Below are 18,664 nucleotides of genomic sequence, written 5' to 3' on the forward strand. Positions count from 1 at the left end.
CAATTTACCCACCCAAGTAATACTTACTCTAATGGTTGATATATTACGTAGAGCAAATATAAATAGGTTCTGAGGACAGTGTTGCAATGTGAGATAATCCAGAAAACCCAAGTCACCACCTACTCCCACACTAACACTCCAAAAAGCTGCACTGGGGGTGAGAGATATGAGAATGACCATTAAGGAATTTTGTTAATAAATATGAACTGAAACTGTGGTTTGCATTGTTTCCTTTTGTGAGCTTTTACCTATAAAAGTTGTTGGGATAAGAACCAGAATTTCTTACCAAAGGCCTCATAAAGCAAACCTTTACCCTCTTCTACTATAAACCTGGGATGCAACTTCACAGTGGCTTTCAAGGCACTGCTAAAGTGTTGATGATCTCCCCCAAAATCCTTGGATCAGGAAGGTTCTTGCCTAGGTCTGAAGAAGTCTGAGAGCTGCCACTGTAACAGAGCCAAAGTCCTTCCCTTTCAATGTCCAACAGTGGAGACCCAAAGGAAAAATAAGAACAGTGAAAGCCTCCTCTGCTGCTTGGTCTCACATCCTTCTCTGAGGTTTTGCTTCCTTTGCTTTATACCTACCCCTCTGCCCATCAGGCCGTTGTTGAAAGGCAGTCCAATGAAGCTGAAAGCTGCCTCCTGGATGAAGTAGGGATTCAGGATACGTATCTCATGAGGTTCCCTTGGGACGCGGGTTGCCACTGACTTCCAAAAGCCATCAGAGGCACTCTGGTAACAAAAACAGAAGCAAAAACAAAAAGAAAAAAGAAAGATAAAACAACAAACAGAATTATATACAAAATACAGCAGATTTCTATTATTTTATTTTAAAAAATATTAAAATGCACTGCTGCAGCAGTTTCCATTGTCTCTGCTCACTGCCACAGGGCAGCAGTGTAACATTGTGGGGGACCTGTGTCTCTTGGAGAAGTGGCATCTTTTCACTCTTATTGGCACTTCAGCTTCTTTGATCCATGAATTAAACATTTCAGCACATTCTGTGGTCACTCCCACTTGCCTCCAAAGAGACACACCATTGGACAGCAAATGCTTTCAAGAACATTCAGAGAGATGAAAGTGACAGTCCTACTTGCAGTGTGAGCTACAAGCTCACTTCCCACTTTATCCTAGATTTGTCCTCCCCTGTTAGGTTTTATGTGAATTAAGCTGTAAGCTTACACAGGTATCATTGTATCTTGTGAACAGTCATGAATGTTCACGGTACAAGGGAAGAAACAACTAAGTATGTCTATTATTTTTACCCAATTCAAGTTTTCACTCTGCAAACACGGAAGAACAGTGGCCTTGATGAGTGCTGCACCCCCAGACAGCCTTGCCTGGGGAGAGGCTTGTGCCACTCTGCCACTTGCTTTCCCACCTTCGCTCACTGATGGCTTTGCATCATTGCTTCCCATCATTGACACCTTTCCAGGTGACAGCAGGAATAGCACAGAGTGCCCCCAAAATAACCAGAGGCTCTGTGTTCACAGGACTCAGGGAGCAATTGTGTTCCAACGTTTCACTTCTGTTTGGGTTAATTCAGAGCAAGGCACAGGGAGGATGGAAGGAATTTTAATCTGCTGACCAGCATCTTGAGCAGGATAATCTGATTGAACACCTCCTTCTTGAAGCATTGAGCCATCTTCCCTGAGCTCCTCATGACAAGAAACAGACACTGCACTACACAAAAAGAACACTGGAATTCATTATATACACCAGTTTTGGGTTGCTTGCAGCTTACCAGTGACTTTACAGCTGCTCTCAAGGCACTAATGAAAATGCTATTAGCCACTGCAAAATCCTCAGGAGCTTCCTCTGCCCAGTAGTGATCACCCCTGTAATTATGGACTGGAATTCTACCTCAGCCAATGCCTGCTGCATTTCACACGCTCCTTGTACAGCGCTCAGCTCCTGTGAACTCTCACACCACGTGCTGCTGAACACCTTACAGAGTGTTTTTATGGAACATTCCCATGGGTATCTTTAGCTGCTGAATTTCGTAGCCTGAAATTGAAACTTTGGCAGATGGCTCGTGCTACAAAAGGCATTAACAGAGCAAACTTGAGGAGGGTGCACACCATCATCCAAACCAATGCTCTAGGAAAGCCAAATCCCATTGCCATCCGTGCCCCCTTAAAACTGCCCAAACACAATACACTTGTGAGAACCAGGGCAAGCATCCCATGGGTTTAAGTTCACATTTCAACAATGGCCAAGGGCCTTTGGGACACTAAATGGAAAAAATTCTTAATTATCACTCATGTTCTTTCATCATAGTAGAATTAGAAAGAATGCCTGGTGTCAAAGCAATCTAACACTTTCCATTATAAGACATTTTCAGCCACTGAGTGATCCCAGCATTTATAAAAAGTAGGAAAAAACTTTACAAATATTAATAAAGTCCAGCATCCATTTGACCAAGGGATTTGAGGGATTTGGTATGCCAGCTGGGTTTTGCCTCCTTGTGAAAATTCATTAAAAATTGGATAAATATTAAACCTTTGGAATTTCCTAAGGGCACATGTAAAGTAGAGGTCTTTCGGTTCCAGGAAAGGAGGGGGGAAAAAAAAAAGTTGCAGACTCCACTTGCATTAAGCATGCTCCAGGTCTCACAAAAATGAAGATGATAAACAAAAATCTTGAACAGCTACTCATTCAGTGAAAACATCTTATCATGGGCTTAAGCAGGCACACCCTGGAAAAATACTGTGTGGCCTTGAAACTAAAATAAATTTATAAGTTCAATTGCAATTTCACATACAACTCTAAATATGGCATTGCCCAAATTTTGTGAACAATTCAAGTCAAAGTCCTGCAAGCTATTTAAAGTGGACAGAAGGTGCCTTTTGTTTGGACTCACACTCCACAGGAGAGTCTGTATAAATTCTGGAATTTCAGTAGGTTTTACATGGCTTTTACATCACACACGAAACATTAAATAGAAAAAAAAAACCCACAGAAAAAGAAGAAAGGTTATAAACATTTGAGAGTTTTATTCCTTGCTGCTGCTGGAGCTGTTCAGAGAAAAATAACCACACATACCACCACTGTCCATTTTCCCAGCACTGTGTGAACCACGAGGACCACACCTGGGCTCCTCTCAGCTAGTTCAATGCCAGTGCAAAATAAATGTGGGTGCCTATCCCCAGCTGGAAATACAACCAGACTGCTTTACTCCCTTCTATTTAGCTGTTTCTCCTATTGTTCTTCATGACTATTTCCCTAAGCATTTCCTTTAGCTATCACACTGCTCTGAAATTGCTCTGGCTTCTCCCTTTTGTTTCATTTCTATCTGCTCTGTGCTCTTCCCTGTAACCTTTCTGGGCAGTTCCCCTGAGGTTAGTTTTGGGGGACACCTGAGGTAGTCTTTCATCTTGGTGTGTTTTCCCTCTGTAGTTTCTAAAACAACTGTAGGGAGGAACACGGAGTCTCAGCAGGCAGCTCTCACTTCCACCTGTACAGCAGGCAAAGCCCCGTGCAGCACTAAAGAACCAGAACCTCTTTTCCTGGCTCAGGATTACTGAAATCCCAGCCTTGTGGTCTGGCTCCCCGAGCCCCGCGGTCCCGCGCTCCCTTCTCGAGCGCTGTGGTTTTGTTCTGCAGCTTGTCCCTGGCAGGCTCTGGAGCACAGCACCGTCCCTGCAGGTCCCGGGGGGCTGCTCCCCGACACAGCCCCGCCGAGGCTCCGCGCTACCGCCGCGCCCCGCCTGGATGCTCAGCCTGATCGGACCCAGATGTTCGGAGAGGTTTCCAAAGCAATTACTTCCCGTCGGGGAACGCTGTCCCTTTCTCTGGCTGGCAGGAGAGCCGAGGAGCAGCGGGCATGAGGAGGGAGGGCACGCTTTCCCTGCCGGATTCGGGAGCTCAGACTCGCAGCTGGAGGTTGGGGGCATCCTCCGCTGTCCGCCGCAGTGGCTGAACCTGCAGCGCTTGTCACAATGAAATAACTCCTGTCCTGATCAGCACAATGATAAACGGTCAGAAAATGAGTCTGAAAACTGCTTAGGCAATGTTCCTGCAGTGCCTCATCACCTCCTGGTACCGAGGTGGAAACCAGAGGGTCCAGGCTGGAAATTGTGTTATCCTTGTGTTAAGCTTCCACTGTTACTTGTTGGTATTACTGTGCACCCCGAGTCCCAGTCACAGATCAGTATTGACAGTGCCAAAGGCTGCCAAAAGAAGCTTTTATGATACAAGCATAAAGAAATAAGCACCACAGAGAGGCAGACAGGAGAACGTGATTGAAGAACAAGTCTGTGAGGGCCGTGGCATTTTTAAGCAATCTTGGAGTGGTTTCAAAATTGTATAATTGCAAAGGACATCACTGAAGGCTTTAGAGGAAAGTATTTTAAAAGTACAGAAGAATTTAGATAGGCCAGGGCTTTCCAGCCAGTCTCTTGTACAGTTCTTATCCAGCAAGAAAGGCAGAAAGAGACACCACCTCTAAAGACACCACTCCAGGAACAAACTGGTACAGACATGACAAACCAAAGATAGGAGATTAGGAGAAAGGGATAAAAAATGGCAGGGCTCACCAAATACCTCCGGGGACAAGACAATCCAGCTGCAACCCTTCATTCTGTCCATTTGCAGAATACTGAAGGCTAATAGGCACAGCCAGTTGTAAACTATTTTTCCTCTCCAGTTTTCCATCTCCTGTTCTCAGATTTACCGAGGCAAATCACAACACTGGCTAAAATAAAATATGGAAACTCAGAGCCTTAGGCAAGAAGCACCTCTGTGGAAAATACAAGCCACTAGAAGCAGGCTGAGTCTCCCACAGTAACATTTTTAATACACTGAGCAAAAATGAGAGGTAATGCCATTGCATCCTGATGAAGCAGATGCTGGCTCTTTCGAGCCTCTGTGACAGTGCTGGATTTAGGATTACAAACAGCAGAGCTCATTGAGATTTCTAGCTCTGATGGGAAGTGGACAGGATGATTGCAAAGGTCAGCTACATGCAACATGAAGCCTGGGTATGCAATACTTTGCTGCAGAGCAACCAAATGAAGAGAGGAGATGGAGAGGCAACCAAATGGAGAGGCAGCCTGTGGTAAATAGATTACTGCTCTTTCAAACTCTGCTAACACCAGAAATGGAGAGGAAGAAGGACGTGAGGCAAAAAAAGAGTCAAAGGATGATGCACCAGTCACAAGACCTCACCGTGCCTGTGAGCACATTGTTAATTGGAATCTCTGCCCCCACCAAGGCTGGAATGTGGTTTATTCTGTACCCGTCATCCACAAGCTCTCACTGTCACACAAACAAGGTACAGCAAAACCACTGCAATCCATCTGCAGAGGCTTTTGAAAGATTTCTGCTCAGGCATGACCGGATTAGACATGGAAAGTGTGTTTCCACTAGAAAATAACCATCTTATCAGCCAACGCTGCATTTCTCAGCGGTCAAGTAGACACAGAGGCCTAGAAAATGCTCTTCTGCAAGTGGTAATATAAATGAAGTTGCATCATTTGCACTGATTATCAAAGCAACAAGGAATTTTTAGCAACAAGAACAGAGGTGCTGAGAGCCTGCAGTCTGGGTTAATGGTCAATTGCCAGACCCACTAGCCCACACTTCAAGCATATTTACCCAACTTTCTAAAAGCCATGGAGAACCCCTCCCCATCCTCTGCACACGGCTCTGACGGCCAGCATTCATCCTGAATGAACCTATCTTCAGTCTCTAGAGCCTAGAAATGCTCTAGAGACTATTTCCGCTCTTATCTGCCCCACTGAAAAGCTCTTACTCTGCCTGAAGTAGGAGCATTGCTCAAGCTTTCCCCTCATCTTCTCTTTGTTCTGCTGTCAAAAGAGATGCAGCTCTTGGACTACCCAACAACACGACACTTGTCATTTTTTACCAGTTTTGTTTCTTTTCCCGAGGCACCCTCCCCCTGACCAGGCCTAAAATCAACTGGCTGTAGTTTCCCAGGCCATTCCCCAGTCATTATGCCCCACCTGCCAACTACCTCACAGCACCTAAAAGAACTCCTGACAGGTTATAAAGGCCACAAACTTAGTTTTTACTAATGTTTCTCAGTGTGAAACCCTAATATATTTCATACCTAGCAAACAAAGGCAGCAAAGCATGATGGAGACAAAAGCATCTCAAAACATGGCACTACTAGAGCTTTTTTCTTTTTAAAGCAGCAATATTTTCTTCTTTGTCGATATAGTTAAGCTAATAGTTCATTATATTGGCTAGAGATAAATTTCTTTAGGCTTGATAACCAAGTCAAAAACCATGAGAGAAAGGAAACTCAATCCAAGCAGCAGTTGCAAACTTTAAACAGACACGTAAGTTACACAGCAGCCTGGCTACACCGTGCAGAGATACCAGCTCGGAAAGCAGCAACCTCAGTGGTGACAAAATCCACCTGGGACATGAGGGTGGCACTGGTGTGTCACACACCAGTTTGCTCTAACTCAGCAATGTGCTCATTCCCATGGCTGTCAGGAAGTTTCTGCCCTGTTTTACCTGCAAACATATATTGTGAATAAGCAGGTAACATATTCAACCAGACCTACTGAATTTCCAGCTTCATTTGACCTACATAACCGAGTGCTAACCCAAATACAGACACGTGGGCCTCCTGTGTGGCTGGTCCAATACAAGCTGCTGGCTTCTGATTCACAGGATTAAACAGCACAAGGCTAAGACCAGCTCTAAGGAGTCAGGAGAGCAAAGCTATTTTTATGACATGTTGTAAATGAAAAGGAATTCCTCTTAAAAAAAAAAAAAAAAAAAAAAAGTATTCTCATGGTTTTATCCATGCAACTGAGAGCAAACTGTAGTTCACAGTTGTAAGATAACAAAACACCGTCAAAAAAGAGATTGTCCTGTGAAGGAAACAGAACTTGGAACATGTCAGAGGAGCTGCAGAAAAACGGAAGATTTTTCTGATGAATGCTGTTTCACAAGTTGAAGCATAAATGATGGCTCACATACGGTGTGTCAGTAGATGTGTCTTCTATGTGCAAACAGGGTGATGGATAGACTGTCCTACAGAGTCTTTTGTTCAAAATGTAAGCTGGATTTTGAGCCAAAATTTGAAGAAGTATTCCTGTTCTGAAATTTCTTAGAAAAGATGGAAGTTTTTAGTGAAAGGAATGGATTTAGGTAACTTACGTTTGCTTTGTGGTTTTTTGTCTCTGACTAATTATCCTTCAATGAAAAAATATCGAAAGTAGTAGTTTCAGAAAAATCCTAAAGAAGAATAGGCCCTATATCATCATTATATATAGGGTGTTTTATTCCCACAAGGGACCAGCTTCTTACTTTTGTTATTATTTTTATGACACAGTTTATGAAATGTCATACTCATGTAACATCTATTAAAAGGACACCAGGACTGAAAGGGTTCGTAATTGCTGAAGTAGGACTTTCTTGCAATTTCAGCTCAGGATTGCTGTTGAGAATACTGACTTTCTCATCTTCTCACAAGATTTTTCTTATATTACCATGTATCTAAGTGTTTTACAAACTATGCTTTCACATTTTGAGTATCTCTGCAATTCTTCATGTGTATAACATCTCCTCAAGTGGAACCCTCAGCGTCTGTAACCAGGAGACCATTCCTCCTCCTCGCGTTTCCTCTCTGCTATCCACATGTTCTACAGCTCCCACAACTACTCATACAAGGCTGAATGTCTTACATTACAGAAATTAGTCCAAATCTCAGTTTTCCCTCTCCACTAGATAGACAGCTGTGTTCTGAGCAAGCCAGGATATAATTATGTAATTAAGGATAACATCTGCACAGGAGAACTGAATTAACATTGAAAATGCAGTGGTGTTTTTTTTTTTTTTTGCCTTTTTTAACTTTTGGCAGCTTGATTTCTATAATCATACAGCACTTTAAAAAGTCTTAAAGTGCCAGTGTTTTAGGAGTTTCCTGCCAGTTATAAACCCTTCATTTCTCTGCTGTCCCCATCACTCCTGCTCTTGCCGTGTCCCAGAGCAGGCTACTGCTCCTTCACATTGTCTAGATGGCTGGGAGGAGGAAAAGGGGTTCCTGAGAGTCCAGGAGATATTCCCTGCTCCCTGGTCTGCTGCCCTTACCCCAAACACTTTGTGGAAAAGTAACTGATGAGAAAATCCTACTTGGTTCTTACATCCCTTGAGATACTGCATCCCAGCTAACAGGGGACAGGGACAGGGGAGCCACAGCGGGACTGACTGTGCCCAGCACTGACAGCGTCCAACAGCCCCCATGGAACATCAGACCAAGCCCTGGATTTCACAGAACAGCAGCAGCCACACCAGGCTCAAGAATGGGACAACCTCAGCAAAATAGGGTGGGAGACTTCTCTTTTTTAAAAAAAAAAAAGCAGGGATACAACTGTGCATTTTTGGTAGCCTCATCTTGAGACAGCTGAGTTATTTCAGCTGAACTCTCCAGCCGAGCCAAACATGTGGCATGGAAAACATCAGCTCAAAGATGCCAGTGTAATAAAACCATAAAGCATTTTCCCCATTGCTTATAACAGAAAATATGAGGTGATCCCAACTATGACCCCAACTACAAGCTCAGCTACCTGCTCCACTTACAACCATATGCCTGCTCAGAAGGAAAAAAAAAAAAAAAAAAGAAAAGAAAAGAAAAAAAAATTATTAAAAAGCTGTCTTTGCAGGCTTGGGTGACAAAGCACAAGGACATCCCAGGGCATCTGAGGACATCCATCAGCAAAGTCTTTTTCGGGGAGCTGAACTGGTTCATGAGTTTGAATACAAACAGCAACTCATTAAACAACACATATTTAGACTAAAATCTTGGCACATTACAACAAAAAAAGCTAAAGGATCACCACAGGAAGAATTATGGCCTAAAAACCCTCACTGCTTTCTGAAGTTATCTCAAAGTGAGACTCCAGGGAAATTTTTACATTGTTTTTACAGCAAGAGTACACAGAAAATCTGTCTTCCTCTATTTTGGCATCTTTGCTGAAATGAGAAGCCAAATCATTTGTATATTCACTGAGTGTTCATATAGAATATATACAAATTATTCAGTGTCCTCTAAGAGGAGAAGGCAGAAAGGTCAAAATAACAAGAAACGGGGAAGATGCCAGGAAGCTCCTGCCCTACTTTGTTTTCTAGACTTGCATTAATAATTGGTGTTTTACAGAAGAAGAGTTTTTAAGTAAGATTATTTAATATTCTTAAGAGATTAGAATTTAAATAAACCGTAATCCAAACAGAACATTTACATTTAAAGAGTTTTTCTCCAAATAGCAGAAGTGCTGATTGCTTGGGCCAGGCTCCATGTTTTCTATCCTTGTCAGTTGTGGGCAAAGCTCATTTAATCAAAAATGGTCAGAACTCAAGTGATGGTCAAGATGAGAAAGACTTCCACGTAGACCAACCAAGCTCTTGTGCACTCAACAATTTGGCCATTTTCCTCCAATTTTATCCCTCTGACTAAATAAATAATAAAAATTAAGACACTAACAGTTTTACAAATCTGTCTTAATTAGGAAGAGAAGAAGAGAAGAAACACCCTCAGACACCTGGCATAAAATCACTGCAAGAATAGAAATACTACCAAAAAAAAGTCAGGTCTTTCCTGAATCCCTCTTGCTCACTGCCTTCATATGGCTTGGTCTATTTTCACTTCTGTTGTCAGGCCAAGTGTTTGCATTAAGTAGCTGTGAGTGTTGAGGTAGGGGTGTTGCTCAGTCAGGAGAGGAAGGAGGTCAGGGATGCACAGCTCAACACAGGAGCATCCTTCTCTCCTGCAGAAAGAAGCTGCCATTCCTCTTGGGTAGAACCAGAAGCACCACACACAGCTGGAGCGCGGGGGAAGAGATAAATTTAGGAAGATAAAAGCACCCGGGGAGTTTAGTTACCTCAGTGTTTATTATAGCAGACTGAAGATATAGGTCAACCCCCTGTCCTGGAGGCCTCGGTGCTTCGAGGCAGAGAAAATGTTACAAATTGCTCAGACAGCTCTAACTATGCAAGTAATCCATGGAGCCTGCCAAGGAACACATGTGTTCCAGGCATAAATCGTCCAATCTATTCCTTTCTGAATTAACATCTGTCATCATGACACCGTTCAAAATGGCTGAAGACTGGATCATAATAACAACCACACATCTTGGATAAATATTTACCGTTCAGACTTTCTCCCCCCACCCCCCACTTTAAATAAAAAATGCAGATAGCAAAATTCCTGGAGGTGTGAAAGGGGAGTCTCTTTTCAGCCACTGACAGAAAGCATGTGATTTTATTTACAAAATCAAATCAGTGTCTTTCCCCTCCTCTGTGAGTCTTCATACCCCACACTGGTGAACTTACAGCATCCTGTGGTGTTGCAATGCTTTCCAAAGAGCTCTTCTGGGGAATTTTGTTATGCTGGAGGTTGCTCACCTCAGAGACTCCACAAAGCCTTCTCCCTCTGGATGCAGAAACAGATCTGGCTAATTGTGCCTCAAGAAGAGAAAAATTTGCTGTGACCTTTGCAGACAACTGGATAAAGTAAATAACTTACTTCCATGACAAGCTGTCAGGTGGATGACTGGCTGGCTACCCTGCTCCCCACAGTCAACAAACGGGTCACAGAGAGTGAGGACAGAGGGTCCCAGAGTCACAGAACAGGAGGGTGGGAAGGCAACACCAGAGTGCAGCCCTGTCCCTTGTACTCCCAGGACACAGATTTTTCCCACATACTGGATTAAGTCTGCATTACAGAAAAAAGATACCAGCAGTCAGTGCTCTCCTCTGCGAGTATGCCATCGGAGAATTTTAAGGACAGATTTCAAGGAAATTATGTGTGTTCAGACTGATTTTATCTAGTTGAGCTTCTAGCCACCACATTCTGCTATTTCTTCTCAGCATGGCTTGAGAGGCTGAGAGAAATCCTGCTGACATCTTCCTGGACACCCTGTATAGCACTGAGCAGTGCTCCTCCATCAGCAACTTCTTCCAGTCCTTTACTCTCACACTGTTTGAGTAGAACTTGACCAAGATATCCAGTCTTGATTTTAAGACACCAAGAGCAAATTCATCAAGCCTGTAGGGCAGATGCAGCAAAAATACTTACACTGATATAAATGTGCTGCCTTTTTTGGTCGTTTGCCTAGCTTCAGATACACTTCTTCTGACAAAATTAAAAAGTCTTGTGAGAAAAAATGTTCCCTCTAGGTAGAGAGAGAGACTACAAGTAAATCCCCTCAAAATCTCATACATAAGCTAAATAAATTGAACTCCGTAACTAAATAAATTGAACTCAAATCTCTCAGACTAAGGGAGGCTTTGCAGAATTCAAATGATTCCTGTAGTTCTTTACTGAAGTGTTAACACAGAATAACTTTATTCTGCTAACAGTTGCACAAATAGCCGATACCCTCCGGGTGACGTTTCAGTTTCACTGCTGGCGACGTCCTGGCACTTTCTCCATGTGCTGGATTCATCATATGGAGGAACATCTGCTGCACATGTGGGCCATGCAATACCCTCAGCAGGCGTGGGCTGCACTGGTGGTAAAACCACGTATGGCTGGGTGGGAGGGACACACACCTTGCTGCTGGGGAGGCCAGGCGGAGGTGAGGCCATGCAAGCAGCGGGCGAGTTGGGGGATATCACAGAGCACTGTGGTGCAAAAGGGAGCAGGACACAAATCCACAGGCAATCAGGCATTTTTTTTGTTAGCTCTGCTGTTTAGGAACTGTGTGTTTCATTTAGATGAGCATCAGATTTGGAATTATTTTCTTTACGTTGGCTCAGATATTCCAATCGAGGCAGGCAACCTGAGCTTACAGGCACTATGACCTTGAAATGCACCTACCTGGATTTGCATAATACTGGTGTCTGAATATTGCCAGAGCCTGCCAAACAGAGTGAGTGCAACAAGAGCACCCTCCTGGTGCATTTTCAAGACATCTGCACTAGCTGTTCAGCTGGCCCTCACGTTGACTTTGCAAGATGTGGAAAAACCGCAGCTCTAAATTGCCCATCTTTTTTGACTTGGATGAGAAGGAAGGAGTGATCAAATATCTAGGCAAGAGCAGCAACTGTCAGCTGGATGGCAGCTGACATCAGAAGAGATTAGATGGTGACAATATTAGGAAGAAATCGTCTCAAGATAAAGCAGGATGGGGATGCAATCCCAGAAAGGATGTGCTTCTAGGGCAATGATACATTCTCTTCAGGGGTAAATCCTGTTTGGGTCTCTTCATTTAAGAATGATGTACAGGAATAGAAACTGAAGAAATAAAAATCTGACTGGAGCTCTCTGGTTTTCACGTTACAGCTGGGATTACTGAGCCAGAAATGAAGATGATGCTGTCTTGGCAGATGTGGGATAAAGGTTCTTTAAGGACTGCTGATGCCTAGCATGGCTAAATGCCTGTCCTCCATTAATAAAAGTATAGGGCAAGGATGACTGGCGTTAGGTAACAGCAAGCAAAGCAAGGGACAAAAATAAAAGGACAAACCCCATGCATGGTGTGGGAAAGACTAAAAGGGCAGTGACACCAACAAATTTTATTTTAATTTTAAAGAGAAACTGTCTAAAATGATGTCATTCCTACAAGTATAGATACTTAGCAACTTTTGATACCTGGATTTTTTTCATCCAGGAAATAGCGTGGTCATGGCTATTTTTTATTTTCTTCATCTGCCCTATGAGCTTAGGGGAATGGTTACAGATTTTAAGTAGATATTAATGGCTACCCAATCCAGGTGGACAAGTTTTACTGTCCAGGACACATTCACCTGGCAATATTAAATGCTATGAAGGCACGTTACAAAGGCACCAGAGCAGCCCCTGCTACCAGCTGATGCTTGACAGTGCACTTACAGACACACTGTGCATGCCTGGGTGGGAGCAGCTCTCAGCTATGTAGTGACCTGCCTAATCTCATTATGCTGTTGCATGCAGGTATGTATGAAGGGCAAGCTCCAGCCTGCAATCCATACTCCTTTCCATACCAACAACCTTCCTTTGGGAATGTGGCCAGGAAGTCTCCCCCAAGGCCCACGTTGCTAACTGGGTCATTTGCCTACTGCATGGTCCCCACCACAGTGCTACCTGAAAGCTTGTTAAAAACCACAAAATACACAAACTTTTCTCCCTCTCTTGGTCAACAGGGACAATATTTTATATAGCATATCTACATATTTTCCAGCCTCTCTTCAAACCATAACTGGAAAAAACTGGCTTACCTTCTCTCATACTTCTCCTTAAATCTTCTGGAAACTGGATTTTTTTTTTCATATGCAAGTCTTCCATGGTTCCCTTGGCCCATTCCCAAAAATGCACTGCAATGGTGAAACAGCTCCTGACCATGGCAGCACAAACCCCCAGACAGTACGGACTAGCTTTCTACACAGCCAGAGATCAAAACCTAAAAAACCCCAAACAATGATGGCAAAACAATCATACCAGAAAGACGAGCTAACTTGGAGCTACTCTCTGGCAAAGGGATATGGAATATTCTCCGCAGAATGCATTGCAGAGACTCTTCCACCTCATCTTAGTCAGAGATTTGGTAGGAGCCAGAAAAGTCTGCCTCATGTTTTCACTTTCTTACAAAGCATTTTCTGTGCTTCAACATTCAGTCATGGTTCAGGTGCCTTGACTGAGGCACCGAACCATCCTGATGATGTGGTAAGGTGTTCCCTGCTACAACTCCTCCTAGAATTCCCCCACATTCTGTGAGTGGAAATGGTTTTTAAACCATGCGCTAGGACCACAGGACAACCACCACTGAAAAGGCTTTCTTGCCTCTTCCTCACTGCAAGCTTCGTCATGCCCCTTGGGCAGGCGGGCTGCCTTACTCACCAGCCATGCCTTCCCAAATTATACTTCCGAAGGGATTAGTTATAAATAGCTATTTAGGTGAAAACTCAAATTTGTGAAAGAAATTAAACAACCCTTAAGCTGACTTCTCAATTCAAAAGCTTTTCTCTTTTATGGCGGAGCAGCTTTTTTCTCTTTCATCTGAGTCTAAGGAGAGCAGGAGGACACAAGGCAATGCCCACCCAAGCACATCTCTAAGCAGATGAGCTGAAGCTGTGTTTCAGCACAGGATGAGGCACCACAAATCTGTAACCAAGCTTTACATTCACAATGCATTAAGAAAACTGGTAGGGGATTTACAGCTCCACCAAACCAGAATGCTGTTTCAAGAGTCTTCCCACATGTCTTTCTCACAGTCCTTTAAAACCTGCTAAGACCCACGGTACACAAGACAAACAAGTCTTAAAGCAACAAGTCCCTTGGAGAAGAAAAGGGTAAGAAATCATCTGTAATTCAAAAGCACACTCTGGAGTGAACCCTCCAGTTGCAGTGGCCACTCCCTTCGTCACCAAAGGCAAGGAACAGCATTGGAAAAAGCAGATTTTCCCTCCCTAGTGTAGACCCAGAGAAACCACCTGCTCAAGTGCTGGTCTCAAGTTCCAAGCAAGCTGAAAAGACATGCATGTGAATTAAGCTTTCCTTGGGATGGGACAGCAACAACAGATTCACAGCCTCGCTGTCTTCCTGAAGATGACAGGAGGAGCATGATGGCTCCTCAGGTTTGTTTTAGGATGTAAATCAGCCCACAGGTAAGGCTATTTTATAATCTGAGGAATGCAGTGAACTACAGGGCTGTGACATTCACAGGCTGCCCTAGCAAACATGCAGCATGACAGGGCCATTAACTAATGGAAGAGGAGGAGCTCTAAACAAAAGCTCAGCAGACAGCACAAGAGCTGGCAGCAGTCTGGCCTTGGCTCCAGCACAGCAACACTCACTGATTGTGCCAGGAAGGTATCATAGCACACATTTTACCACAACTAGGAGTATGCTGTTGGGTTAATATAATAATGTAGTTCCCCAATAAAAAGTTAAATAAAACCTTCCCCAGTGCCACATCCACAAGGTCTCTGCAAGAAGCAGTCACGTGCTGTGACACAGGGGCAGGGGTTATGTTATGCCCACTGCTGAAAGGTGACGGCCCTTGGGCACCACTGCTGTGTGCCAGTTGTCAGAGACATGTCCCTGCAAGGGACACACAACCCAGGCTGGCCTCACTCACAGGCAGGTGCTCACTTGCTCCTATGACTTCCACTATCAAAGAGAACTTCTAGGTGCCGCAGACGTTTCCTGCACAAGTGACTCCTCCTGGCAAAGACTGCAGAGATCCCCGCTGGAATCGTCCACAGGCTCATTACCACATGAGCAGGAAGCTTGTGAGCTGCCAGTTTCTAGTGGCACCTTTGCCCTCACTTGGCTGCTTTACTGCCATGTGCCAGATGTTCAGGGATGTGAGCCCTAGCAAGCAAGAGAGCTCCCTCTAATTTACTAATGACAGCCAAGAAACCACCCTGGAATTGGCCTCAGTACCAGGCTGAGATAGCTGCTCTGTATATCTGAAACTTGTAAATTCCTGTTTGTTTCAGGAAGCATCTACCCTCCTTGAAACAGAGAAGCTTTCAGCTTTTGACCATTATTTTAAGAAGAACAATATATGACCAAGCCTCTATCCTTCTGCAATTCCTCTGGTATTTTGTGTATTCAGAAAGAGCTGCTGTCACTGAGAGACACCCAGGCGGATGCAGAAGGGTACAAGAAGTGGGAAGCAGCAGGGTGGATCACAACATATATAGATGGCAAAAAACAGTCCGGGAGAAAGTGTAACTGTTCTGAGTAACTGTCCATGAGTAATCCCCCTCTGGGGATGCACTGGCAGCAGTTGTTTCATCAGCAAAGGGGTGCCTGGAAGTGTCACAGGCTCTTACAGCAATGATTCCAAGTCAGCACTGCCAGGCCAGTCACCACAGACGCACGAACAGCTCCCATCTGTGATCCTTCTGCAACAGCCATGAGTTCATGGAACTGCAGGCTCTGGGACTCCAACCCACTTCCTTTCCACTTGTACACTGACTTATTAGGTCAGCATGGTGCAATACTCCCCTCTGCTAACCATGTCATCTTTCTCCATCCCATACTCCTTTCAGCTGCAATCAGTGCAATGATTTTCTCCTTTGGTTTATATTAATGCTTGTCAAATGACTGAAATCAGGCTACCAGCGTTTTAGTCGCTCAGATTCACTCACTCTTCCCCTTCTTAAAGGCAGCTCTACCTTCTCTGGTGATACACTATGCACTATCTACCTACAAGACCTCAGTCTGGAGTGCCAGCTCAGCCAGAACTCTGTGATGGAGACTACCTTTGTTTGGCTGCTGACAGTGAACATTTAGCCAAACCTGTCGTTTTTCTAGATTAATGTTTTCTCTCAAGTTTTTACTTGCTTCCAGATATTTCTGGCTTAGTGTGAAATGAAAAGCAGCTTTTATGTTTCCTGAGGTCCCTTTTCCACTGCTCCTGTTTCTGGATATAGTGTCTCCCAGGGCACTAATGCATCACACAGATATCTGGGAGGCTGTTGCACCAGACTGTATGTAACACATAAAGGACCCTGCCCCACTGTTCTGCTGCTTCTGCATCACACTGATTCTTTTTCCTTATAACATCTCCTGAAAATCCTTCTCTCTACACAGCACTTATCCCCTCTCCAGTATGCAAATGCTGCCAAAAGACTAACACAACACAGAGCAAATCCCTCTCAGCTGCAGGGAGAACAAGCTTATCTGACCACTGACCCAGCAATAAATACCCACTCGCCTTTCATTTACTCTTCCTCAGATAAGCTCCCTTTGATTTCACTTACTCAAGAGAGGACTAAGCAAGGATCCCAGTACCTGGCCTGGAATCTCTGGTCCAGCAGGTCCAAGCTGCTCCAGGTGCCTGAAGGAATTCAGAAGGTCTCATTAACCACCTGTGACTGTCCCATGGACACTGCAGTTGCCATCAGCAGTCACAGACAAAGGAAATATCAGAGGGGAGAGATCAATCCATTTTTTTGAGGAATGTGCCGACTTCCACAGCAGTTGTGTTCTTTAGCAGAATGCTTCCATTTTCCTTTTCTCCATCCTGAGGTCAGACTCCTGACTGTAACCACTGGTTTGCAGTGGGACGAAGTCTTGCAGATGGACATGTCAGAAAAGGAATAAGCAACAGTGGCATACAGAGCTCTGAGGTCATGCGAGTGCCTCCAGATATATCCAGGAAAGGAAGACTCCCCTTTCTCTGGAAAACCAGCTGAGAGAGAAACAAACTCTTGACACACAGAAAACATTTGTCATTTTGAACTTAGACACACTGATGAAAATATTAACACTCAATACCAGAACAAACAGACGCCTACGTGCTATTCCCACAGCACTGCTAGTTCTCCACTGGGTCATTCCTATCTAAGAGAGCACTTTCTGCATTGGTTTCCTCTAGAAAAAGCAGCTGTGTGAGCCACCTGCTTGCAGCTAAAGCCAGTGACAGCAAGATCTCAGCCTCAAGTAGAGAGAAATCAGACCAGAGCACAAGACAGATGTTTTCCAGTCAACTGGGCTGCATCCTAAAGTACTCAATGAACTGGCTCAGCAGCCTCAAGAACTAGCATGGATTCCATTTGGGAACTTGTGTAGAACAGGTAGGAGGGGTCAAAGGATTGAAAAATAGACAAAAGTAGTGCCTAGCCTTAATAAGGCAAAAAGGGGAAGAGAGCTGAATTATGATTTCAACTCCCAGAGTAACAGGATTAATTATTTATAAGCACCTGAAAAAAAACCCAAAAAACCACCAGACTGAGTAGCAACCCAGGTGGATTTGTGAATCATTTAAAGAGAAGAGTGAATTATTTTTTAAAAAAATTGCTTTATACAGACAAAAAAAATCATCATAGGTGAGAAGCAAGACATGAACTGGAATTCAGTAAAGCTGACAGATCACTTCCTCAAATATGCCAAAAGCGTTATTAATGATACAACTGTGATACAAGTCCAGAAGTGGCCAAAAAAACTATCCAGGAGGCTCAGTGGGCTCACTCTAGGAATGGAAGGACGTTAATATTTTGGGGTCTGCCTAGGAACCAACGTTGTTTAGTGTTTTCATTATCAACCTGGATGATGAAGTAAAAAGTATGTTTATTAAATTGCAGAGGACATGAATCTGGAAAGAATGGCAGGTATGCTGGGAAGCTCTGCCAAAGGAACTTGGCAAACTGGAGGAGTGTTCTGGAAGAAAGGATCAGTAGGGACAAGTGCACAGAGCTGCTCTTTGGCACGAGGAGCCAACGGCACAAACACAGGGTGTGGAGTGGGGGAAGTGGCTGCTCTCCAATTCTTCCCAAGACCTCAGGTCTCCAGGAACCTGACACTCACCTTTAGTTCCATGCTGTTGTGGAAAAGGCCATTGAAACAGTGGATGCATAAAGAATGAGAACTGCAAAGTTAATGAATTATCTACTTGCTCCTCCTTTTTGTTGTAGTCTGTACATTTTTGGGCACTGCTCTTTAAGAAAAAGATGAATTAACTACAAGCATTCAAAAGAGCAACAGGAATTAAGAGATCTGGAAAACATCACCTAAAAGAACTGAAAAAACCTCAGAGTGTTTATTCTGAAGAGCTGAAGGATAAGGAGCCAATCACAAGAACACTGAAGTAATACACAAAGCTCAAGTTCTTTCTGCTCTCTGCCAAGCTGGGCACTGAAGCACTCAGCTAAGAGAACTGCAATCACTCTCCCCACTCTAGCAGGTTTTAGTAGACTATTTGCTGCATCTTTCCAAGAGCAGGGGATACCACACAAGAATCTAGTGACGATCACTT

General features: G+C 43.9%; 1 protein-coding gene across 10 annotated transcripts in view; it reads right to left on the bottom strand.

Moving 5' to 3' along the window:
* The window catches only part of ST3GAL3 (ST3 beta-galactoside alpha-2,3-sialyltransferase 3), a 174,714-nt gene that overhangs the window by 26,206 nt on the left and 129,844 nt on the right, over window positions 1-18,664 (bottom strand). For all 10 annotated transcript variants that reach the window (XM_040072438.1, XM_040072440.2, XM_040072437.2 and 7 more), the window contains one exon: window positions 585-731. In XM_040072438.1, coding sequence (XP_039928372.1) covers window positions 585-731 — 147 coding nt within the window. The remainder of the gene's footprint in view (window positions 1-584; window positions 732-18,664) is intronic.

Source organism: Hirundo rustica, chromosome 9 (assembly GCF_015227805.2).
Source record: "Hirundo rustica isolate bHirRus1 chromosome 9, bHirRus1.pri.v3, whole genome shotgun sequence".
NCBI classification, from domain to species: domain Eukaryota; kingdom Metazoa; phylum Chordata; class Aves; order Passeriformes; family Hirundinidae; genus Hirundo; species Hirundo rustica.